Here is a 10,915-nt window from a genome sequence, read left to right on the forward strand (position 1 = left end):
GCCCTGCACCGTGTGTGTGTGTGTGTGTGTGTGTGTGTGTGTGTGTGTGTGTGTGTGTGTGTGTGTGTGCACACTCATTGTGTCGTTATTTACTCTGCCGTACAAACAAAGCAAGGTCACATTCAAGGTGACGTGATCTCACCATCTCTGCCTTAACATGCAAACAAGTTATTTTCCCCCCATCTCTCCCCCTCTCTCCCCCTCTCTCTCCCCCTCCCCCCCCCCCCTCTCTCTCTCTCTCTGAATAGGCAAATAGAGAACGAATGAGTGTCGGCCGCCCGACCAAAGTCAATTACAGCAGCCCCGGGGATGTCGTCTTAAACAATGCTATTAGTTTCTAATAGTTTTTAATTACTGGCCTTCTTTTTATATAAATCACCCCCTACTTTCTCTCTCTTTCTTCCTGTCGTGGAAAAACCTATTTGTGCCCGTAATTAAATGGAGGAGAGGGATATGAATTTAGTGGCCCTCGCTTCTCGTCTCCGACTGTTTCTGTTTGAGCGGCTCCTGATTAATGCCAATACATATTGCTTGAGATAACCATTTAGTGGTTAATTTAGCCAAATTTATTGCCTGCGTGCCGTCGCAGGGCGGAGCAGGGGTGGGTGGGTGGGTGGGGGGTTGGTAGGTGGTGGCGGTGGCGGTGGGGGGGTTGCCACCTCCCGAGGCCACGGGGGCCCTGCCGCAGTGACACAGCGCTATCTGGTGGAGACGGGTAGCGACTGCAGCTCGGTCAGGTGTGTGTTGTAATCAACCTTTACTGACTCAGACGCAGTGAAGGTGCTCCACAGTTATTTAACTGACAGGAAGCAGTTGTTGTTGAGCTCTCAGGTGTCTGAAGGAAACCTGTTGAGAGGAATTTAGTCATATTGGGTGAATGGTCGACAACCGTCTTCAGTTTTAGGGCTTAAAGGATGAATGAATGACAACATGAACACATGAAGACCTGAAGTGCTCAGAGAGTCTTCATCCTCATGAGAGACGAGATGAGGGAGGAGAGAGTCTTAACATATCAGCATAAAGTCTCAAAACACGTCTGAGGAGGTGCATGCTGGGTACCTTCTTTCCGTACCTTCCTCTTCCTGTAATGACATAAATGTGACTTTGGTTGTACAAAATAAGTCCAAATTTCTGAATTCAACATTGTTGTTTCTTTAGACATTTTACAAACCACACACGAACAGTAAAACCGTCCTTACAACCGCTCAGCGTAGCGCTCAAAGAAGAACACGTGATATCCTCACCTCATCTGCGCTGCCAGAAGGTGTGCTAATGTTAGCTGCAGGCGTGCTAATTTACCTGCAGGTGTGCTAACGTTAGCTGCAGGTGTCCTAACATTAGCTGCAGGCGTGCTAACGTTGGCTGCAAGCGTGCTAACATTAGCTGCAGGCGTGCTAACGTTAGCTGCAAGCGTGCTAACATTAGCTGCAGCTGTTCTGGGGGACTTTCCGGCCGTCAAACATGGTTCTTACTTCAGCTTTTAGACAGATTTAGCGTTGGACCATCTGTGTCCTCCGGTCAGACGTGTCGTCTCTGCCAGTTTTGTATTTCACATCACAAACATTACCGCAAACGTTGTCGGCAGGTTTTGAAACCCGGACTGTTCTGGACTGGAACAGGCTGCTCTCTTTGTTTCTCTCCATCCTGCTCGCTCACCCAAAAGCTCTTGCCGTCGACTGATTTGAGGTGAATCGGTCAAATACTCACTGACACGATTGTTTAAAAGAGTTCAGTGTCCAGGTTTAATGTTGGGAGAGACGTCCTATGATGGGGGGAGTGTATCAGGCCTGTCACACACACACACACACACACACACACACACACTCAGGTTGGCAGTGTGTGTTGGTCTGATTAATGACGGCAGCAGCAGAGCAGCTCTCAGCCAGCTGTCACATGACATCTGATGACTGCCCCCTTTCTCTCTCTCTCTCTCTCTCTCTCTCACCCACTTTCTCTCTTCCTCTCTCGCCCTCCGTCCACCTCATCCTTCCTTTCCTCCGTCTCTTTTCTCTCTCATGTGATGAACACGCTGCTCAGTCGTTGTGATGTCCAACAGTTTGAAACAGCCCAGAATATCAAACAAAATCCGCCATGACTGAACAAGCCTCCCTCTCTCCCTCCCCCTCTCTCCCCCGCTCTCTCTCCCCCAGTGATGAACAAGGGTCAGTGCGTGACGAAGTACTACCGGTGGATCCAGAAGAACGGCGGCTACATCTGGATCCAGTCCAGCGCCACCATCGCCATCAACGGCAAGAACGCCAACGAGAAGAACATCATCTGGGTCAACTACGTCCTCAGGTCAGAGGTCAACGTGGCTCGGTTGTCGTGGCGACGGCGCCTCGCTTCTCATTAGATCCGCAGATCCGTCGGGAATAGATGAAGAAGCCAGATTAATGAATGAAGGAAGGAATTAGTGCTTTAATGTATTAAAGGGGAATAAAATCACACATTAAATAGAAGCAAGAGTTGTTCTCTGCAAGTGATTTTTAATATGTGAGAGAAAAGACACACAAAAAAAGACATTCATGCAATTTCAGTCAAAAAACTTTAAAAAAAATATTTAAAAAATATTTCAGATATTTGCTTCATTCCAATTTAAGTCTGCAGAAAAAATGGTGGAATTAAGAAGATAAACACTCAAAACTAATGAAAATATATGAATTTTCCCCATTTGAGCCCTTTTATTGTGAAAAACAGCTTTTATTTGAGAATTTATGGTAACAAATGAGTAAATAAAAGAGGTTTTGCACAAACAAAAACCACCTGTCTGTGTCTCTTCACAGTAATCCAGAGTATAAAGACACGCCCATGGACATCGCCCAGCTGCCCAACCTGCCCGAGAAAACCTCAGAGTCCTCCGAAACCTCCGACTCTGACTCCGAGTCCAAAGAAAACTCTGGTGAGTAGGAAAGGAAAGACGGGAGGAATAAAATGTTTTAGAGGTTAGAAGGCGGAGAGGAGACGGTCAGAGTCATGGGAATAAATAAAGATGGAGAAAAGAATAAATAACGCTGCTCTGTGAGAGGAGGAAGAATGAGCAGGCAGTGTTTTTCTATAACATTCAGGTTAAATCTGTCACTCTCACTCACAACATGCTCATGAAACCTGTATGATTCCTTACAAGCACCTCCTCAAGTGTTACCAGTACATCAAACCAGCAGTGAGAAAGAAGCACGGCCTGAATAAGAGCAGCCAAAGATATTTTATCAGTTGGTGCCAGTGTGCCGTCTGTGCCAGGCTGGATGAAGATGAACGCCAAGAGCTTCGGGGACTGAGCGCTCACTGGCAGCGCTGCAAACCACCACACAGCGACATAAAACAGGCCGTAACTCCACAGAACGCCACAAAAAACACCTCCAAACTCCACGCCACGACACAAAATGCCACAAAGCACCACAGAACCTCCTCCAAAAACAATGCAGCAAAACAACACAAATGGCAGCGGAGTCCGACCTCGCCCAGCGCAGCGCCGACACCTGCTGCTGCTTCTCAGCGTTTTATGTCTGCGAAGCCCCAAAAAACGTGGGCGATGCCAACAGTGCTGCCAACAGAGCGGCTTTCTCGCTGCATTTGGCGACTCTTAAGACCCCGGGAGCACCCAGCGACAAGTCTAACAACTTTTTGGGCAGACCTGAACTGTTTTTATCAGTAACCTGCTCTCATGCTGAGGACGTCCAGTCGACCAATCAGCAGCCAGACAGACACCAATCATTGATCACCGACTTTTTACATTTTATTTTTTCTTTGTTTAAAAGAGTTCCACAGCCAATAGGAAGATGTTAAGATTAGAGGAAGCCGGAGTCAATATGATGAGAATCTTGCTGATGTTGATTCTATCGCTCTTTGCACACACACCAAACTCCATTGACAAAAACATTAATTTTATCTCGTAGAATACGGGAGTTGCTGGTCCACTGTTGCCTTGATCATTAGTTTGTTTGTGTCATTGTGTGTTACACAAATATTGTGTTGGATCTGAATTAACCTTTTAAAACACCAAAGTGACACAATAACACAATTAAACTAAGCAATTGAGGCAGCAGCAGACCAGCAGCTCCTATGTTCTGTGAGCTAAAATCAGTGTTTTAGTGAATGTAGTCTGGTGTGTGTGCAGAGAGCAATATAACGGCTGTTTGTGGTTAAACCAAAAGGATCTTCCAGGTCTCTCTCTGTAGGGATCCTTTCCTTTTAGTGGACCTACTGTGATCAGGTGTCCCAAAGATGCACATTGATGAGGTAAAACCTGAAAAATAATTAGAACTAATGTTAAAGATAAGTTGAGTCAGATAAGATTAGCTTCTGTGGGTTCTTTTACAGCAGGTTTTCTGTTTACCTGTTTGTCAGGTGCATCATTTTGGACCAGTGAAGGCCATCGAACGCATTTAAGGTTGTTTTCTTGTTTTAAAACAAGTCAGCTGGAAAGAAAATTCAACCAACTCACAGAGATGAGTACAGGAGAAGTAACTCCATGGTTATAAGATAAAGGGTTAATACGTGTAATAAAAAAGGACAAAAATCATGTTTTTTCAATTAGACGTCAATAATTAAGACATTAAATGTCAAGCAGCACAATAAAAGTGTTTTTAAGAGTCGTTCTGCTGAGCTGCTCACTGGATTCATTATTGAAAGTGACACATGTAATCTCACTCATCTGGCCAGAAACATAATAACTAACACTGCAGGGACCAGAACCTGACGTGAGCATTCATACAGAAGAATAAATTAGATCTTAAAAATGCACACATCTGAAATACAAATCCAGGATTAACTTGCTGTGTGTCAGCGACATTTCGAGCAGCCAACGCCGAGGAAGACAAAGCTCACACGCTGCCAGTATAGCTGAATTTAAACCAACGCAGGGCCTCCACCTTGAGCATAATATTATCGAGTCCTGCAGCCGGGGTTGGCATGATGAGAATCGGTGCCAGCTGTTATTCTTGCTGGAGGAGAGTGATTCTGGCACGCTGCGTCGGCTGTAAACTGATGCCAGCTGCTGCAGGAGTCGGCCAGCTTCAGCCGGGGTCCAACAGGCCCGAGGTGCTCAGGCTCAATATATTCTAAAATGAGATATGTGGCCTTTGACCTTTGTTCTCCGAGGATGCAATCTACGCAGAGCCAGGGAGGTAAAAGTAAAGGTGCCAAAAAAACAAAGCAGCTTTTTCTCTGTTTTTGATTTTGTTTTTTATATTCATGGTGTGCAACATAATATAAATGACATTATGAGGAAATTAGAAAAAGTTCTAACTCTGTCAGACTCTGCTAGTTTGGGGCACCCGCAATGGTCAAAGTACACCCACTAAAAGTTTTTGCTACTTATGGGCTCAGAAACAGCCATTTTATCACCCTCTTGAAATACACCAGACTCCATTGACAAAAACAGAAATTTTACCTCGTAGAAAACAGGAGTTGCTGGTCTACTGCTGCCTTGATTGTTAGTTTGTTTGTGTTATTGTGGGTTACACAAATATTGTGTTGGATCTGAATCAACCCTTTAAAACACCAAAGTCACACAATAACACAGACAAACTAAGTGATTGAGGCAGAACTAGCACATCAACTTCCATGTTTTGTGAGCTAAAATCCCTGTTTTAGTGAATGTAGTCTGGTGTGTGTGCTGTTTGTGGTTAAACCAAAAGGATCTTCCAGGTCTCTCTCTGTAGGGATCCTTTCCATGATGCTGTCACACACTTAGAATAACACTCTGAGCCTGTCAGTGGATCAAACAAGCTCTTTTAGTGGACCTACTGTGATCAGGTGCAGTTTTACGTTCCAGCCATTCTGGTTCTCATTTTTATATCTACTAGCGGTTTCAAACTCAAAATAACAGGATTCAGGTTTAAAAATGAAATCCTGATATGTGGTATTGTCATCAAACCAACCCTCTCCGGGAAACACTCAAATCTGCAGGTCCAGTTTTGATTCCAGCCTGAGAATAAATCTGTTTTGCTTGGAAAGCACACTTAATGGAGATACAAGGTTTTCCCCAGACAAAGCAATTGAGTCGGCATTTCAGGTGCCATGAGGGAGTCAGAGCGCTGCCAGCTGGGCAGCCGCTGGCCTCGGTGTGCGCTGGCAGGGTTTGAAGTGTGTGTGTGTGTGTAATGGGCTGGACAGAGCCAACATGCCTGAACAGCAGCAGCTACAGATACTAAACACACATCAGTGCATCCACAACACATGGAAATATAAAACACCTGAGAATCGCTGCACGGGAATTAAAATACACAAACTGGAGCTTCAGTGTCTCAGTGAAAAGAAAAGAAGAGAGGTTTTAAGGATTAGTTTAAATGTTTCACTCACAGTTTCACTCACTTGGAATAAAATGAATCGCTGTGAGTAAAAATTTAGTCGTGCAAGTTGAATCAATCAATCAATCTTTATTTATATAGCGCCGATTCACAACAGCGTTATCTCGAGACGCTTTCCACAAAGAGCAGGTCTAGACCAAACTCTTTAATTAAGAGAGACCCAACGATTCAGGAATTCAACATTAAGGATTCAAGAATCCCCACATGAGCAGCATCAGATATTATATTGAGCGACAGTGGCAAAGAATAGCTTCAAGGATGGCAAATATCTAAACAACATTCATCCAAGAGGACGAAATAAGTTTTGGTGAACTCCGGACTGTTGACTGGAAACCCAAAACCAGGACTAAAGTCTCACCTGTAGACAAGAATTGTATTTCCTGATCATATTCTTGCTCCCCAGAGGACGAATCTTTAGTTTAATGTGTTAGAAAATAGAATATATGACACCTTTTATTGCCAATGTAGATAATACAATGGAACCAGAACCGTGTCTGTCTGAGAGCACTAAAAAACTGCCTCTGATTGGTTAGGTTTAGGTTTGTTTTGGTGTGTTTTTAGATCGTTTGTTTCTTTTATCATTTTTATGATCTTATTTATGATTCACTTTGTGACTTTGTTCTGTGAAAAGTGCTTTACTAGATAAACTTTACTTATTTACTTACTTACGTAGTCCCGTCTTAAAGTATACTCTGCTTCCTGGTCTATCTTCCTCCAAATGGACCATAATTTACTGCTGGACATTAGAGAGAATGCAGGTTTACGGCTCTTCGGCATCGGCAAACGTCCACTTCTTTTTATAAAGTCTGTGGTTAAGACATTTCAGTTTCAGCTGCAGATGTCAGTCTGATGGTGGCGCTGAAGAAAAAGTCAGGATTCATCCACAGGGGACCATGAATGATCGATCAGCTGCCACTGAAGTCATGTGGCTCAAAATGTCCAAAATTTAGCTTCCAGGTTCTCGTGGGGTTTTTTTTTGCCAGTTTGTCCCTGAATTTTTAACCAATTTGTATCTTTCCTCTCAACAGACAATGAGAACGCCAAGTCCGAGGGGAAGTCGGGCCACCAATCAGAACGCAGCGAGGACCCGGAGACAAACAGCAAGCGTCAGCAGCAGCCGAGCCAACCGCACTGTTCCTCCGAACAGGACATGAAGCGCCAGGAGGAAGGAGACAGCTCGAGCAATCCCGAGAGCCAGGACAGCGACGACAGTCTGGAGCCGTCAGACGGGGAGGGGGAGGAGCAGGAGGAGGCAACAGGGGGAGGAGGAGGAGGAGGAGGAGGTGGTGGAGGAGGAGGAGGAAGGCTGGGGAGGTTAGCGGGAATGGGAAGCTTAGGGGGACTGGGCACCATCGGAGGACTGGGTAATCTGGATGGGCTTCATATCAAAGTGGAGCACTACGGCGAAGGGGACGACGTACAGCTGCACAACTCACAAACGTCATCGGAGGAGGAGGAAGAGGAGGAGGATGAGGACGACGATGACGAGGAGGAGGAGGATGGAGACATGCAAGACGGCGACGCCAATGCCGGAAGCAAGCTCCAGAAGAGGCGGAAGAGGAGGAAAGTGCAGAAATGGGACGGACCCCGAAGCAGGAGGCTCCGTCTCTCCTCGACCACACCCAGCCCCGTCGCCATGGGGGACGCCGCACCGCTGGTTGACCCCTCGCAGGCCGCGTCCGCCGGTTCCTCCCACCTCCTCGCCTCCTCCGGCTCCCCGGACAGCGCAGACGCCACGTCCTCGGTCCTGAAAATCAAGACGGAGATAGCAGAGCCGATCAACTTCGACAACGACAGTAGCATCTGGAACTACCCGCCCAACAGAGAGATTTCCAGAAACGAGTCCCCGTACAGCATGACCTCCAAGCCGGCTGCTCCGGGGAGCCACGAGACCTTCCCCTCACCCCAGGGAGGCTCTCTCCAGGTAGCCATTCCCGACTCCGTCCTCACCCCTCCTGGAACCGAGGGAGGAGCAGGGGGAGTGAGGAAGCCTCCTTACAATGGAAGCTCTGCCCCGTCTTCTGCTTCCAGCGCTGCCAGTTTAGCTCCTCCCTCCAGCGCCTCCTCCGCCGACCCCTTGTCCCCACCTCTCTCCGCCTCCCCACGGGACAAGCAGCAAGGCACTCCCACAACCTCCTCCTCATCTTCCTCTTCCTCATCCTCCTCCTCGTCCTCTTCGACCTCTTCCTCCTCACTGCTGTACTCTGGCGACCTGGAGGCGCTACAGCGTTTGCAGGCTGGTAACGTGGTGCTCCCGTTGGTCCACCGGGTCACCGGGACTCTGGCCTCCACCAACACGACGGCTCCACGGGTCTACACCACCGGGACCATCAGGTACGCGCCGGCGGACGTCACCCTGGCGATGACGCAAGGCAACCTCCTTCCCAACGCCGCCATGAACTTTGTCGACGGCTCGGGGTTCGGCCTGGACCCCAAGACGCCCATGGAGATGCTCTACCACCACGTCCACAGGCTCAACATGTCGGCAGCGGCGGCCGCCGGCCCGTTTGTCGGATCTCCGGCAGCCACTGGCGGCAACGGCGCCCTGGGAAGCCAGATGCCGACCGCAGCCAACGTTTTCACCACAGCGGAGGGACTTTTCTCAACGCTACCGTTCCCGGTGTACAGCAACGGGATCCACACCACGCAGACAAGTCTGGAGAGGAAGGAGGATTAACGCAAAACACTCGAGACCGTATTACTGTGTTTCTGGAATCAATTACTGTGTCAAAGCAAAGACTACTCACTAGTAAAAACAATGAAAGACTACTTTATCTTTTACCAACACAGCACTGTGTTTCCAAGAGGGGAGAAAGGACAGGAAAGGATGACAAATGTACTCTAGCACTTTGAATCTGAGCAACTGAGCTTGTGTAATAGACATGAATGACCCTCAAACATGTCCCCCCCCACCCCCTTTTCTATCTTTTTTCTCTACCCTCCTCATCCTCTCCTCCTCTCTCAATCTCTCTCTATTTGCTCCCCTTTCTTGCGATCAGCAACGATTTTTCTCTCGAACAAATGAACAAAAAAACAAAACAAAAACAGACTATTCTTTATTGTAAAGAATTCCTTTTTTGCCTACAGAGAATTCATATTGCCGAAGGACTCCGCTGGAGCCTGACGGGGATAATTTTTATTGTTTGACTTGTTTCTGTTGCGTCTTTATGAAGATGCTGATTGTGTGTATTTAACGGAGGACGGTACAGGGATTTGTAACGGACAGAAAACTCAAAGTGGCGCTCCTCCTCACGTGTCTTGATGTGATCAAGGAAAAGAACGTTTTTAAACCGAGAAGACGGCGCTCGCTCTCTCTCTCTCTCTCTCTTGCGCCCGATTAAAGGTCTCAGAGATAATAATCTTTTGAAAAAAGGTTTTTGAGGACGTTTCTCGATTGAGGGAATAGCTTAAGAGAATTAATGCTGTTTTTCTTTCATTTCTTCCTTTTTGTTTTTTTGTTTTTTATAAAATATTCTAGCTCAGATTTAACTTACGAATCAAGCATTAAGAAAAAACAAAAAAAGCAATTTCAGCCGGGTAATGACCTGTGAATTATCGAATGTTACTACTTCCTCTTTTATCCCAGGAGTTTACCTACAGGTCTCGCACCAAACATAACCTCCTCTGCATCTCTTCCCATCTCAGTCTGTCGTTCTCTCCCTGACCTTTCGCTCTGCCTACCTGATCTTCAGTCTTTCTGTCCACATTTCTACCTGTCGACCTACAGATTCATGGTGCTACCGACCGTCCAGTAACCCTGATTCAGCTGGCTGATGTGGGTGCTGTAAACGAACCCACAGACTGATCGTGTGTTTTGTTTTTTTGTTTTTTCTTTTTTTGGAGGGGGAACACTTACGAAGTTTGTTTTTCTCACCTGGACTTCAGGGAAGTCAGAAACACAGCAAGAACCTTAGAACCTCTAAATCAGCAGCATCGGCTCCATGTTCCACTCTAATTGTCCCTGAAAATGAAACGCTTGATCTGATTGGGCCACGAGGGGGCAGCTCCGCATGGCAACATGGAGCTGATTGGTTGAATTTTAGGCTGCATAGTATTGTTTTTTTAATTTGAAGTATTTTCTAACTTAATCACTTTTAATTCTCAGTGAGACTGAGGCTAATACGCTAGTGTCGCTAACTTGAAAAATGAATGTTGAAAACCTCGACCGGCTCCTGTTTGATCTCTGTTTTGTCTCATTTTGTACAACTTCAGCTACTTTTCCTCGTTTTGTTTTTTCCTCCTCCTCCTCCTCCTCCTCTTCTTCTTCTTCTTCTACTTCTTTTTTACCTTAAAACCAGAATCACCTCCACGAGATTTTCCTAAACAATCCACTCTCTTCCATCTCATCGCCGGACCCTGTGATAAAAAAAAAAAAAAAAACACATATCAACAAGGAGATTGTAATAAAGACATGCATTTTCAATCAATCAATCTATCAATCAAACAATCAATCCAATAACTACAAAAAAAAGAAAAGAATATGAATTTTTTGAGGAAGAGAAAAATAATCACATTCCTTTAAAACAATGTCGTCCTTGTCGTTGTTCCGTTCTGTGTTTTTTCTTCCCTCCAGCCTCCGTTGCCAAAAAAAATGAAATGTTAATCTC

At 46.1% G+C, this 10,915-nt stretch overlaps 1 protein-coding gene across 1 annotated transcript in view; it reads left to right on the forward strand.

The window, feature by feature from the left end:
* LOC139212420 (neuronal PAS domain-containing protein 3) overlaps window positions 1-8,985 on the forward strand; it is a 294,675-nt gene extending 285,690 nt beyond the window's left edge. Inside the window, exons 12-14 of the mRNA XM_070842965.1 lie at window positions 2,151-2,298; window positions 2,784-2,899; window positions 7,337-8,985. Of these exons, the coding sequence (XP_070699066.1) occupies window positions 2,151-2,298; window positions 2,784-2,899; window positions 7,337-8,985 (1,913 nt within the window). The remainder of the gene's footprint in view (window positions 1-2,150; window positions 2,299-2,783; window positions 2,900-7,336) is intronic.
* The last annotated feature ends 1,930 nt before the right edge of the window (window positions 8,986-10,915 follow it).

Source organism: Pempheris klunzingeri, chromosome 13 (genome assembly GCF_042242105.1).
Source record: "Pempheris klunzingeri isolate RE-2024b chromosome 13, fPemKlu1.hap1, whole genome shotgun sequence".
Taxonomy (NCBI): Eukaryota; Metazoa; Chordata; class Actinopteri; order Acropomatiformes; family Pempheridae; genus Pempheris; species Pempheris klunzingeri.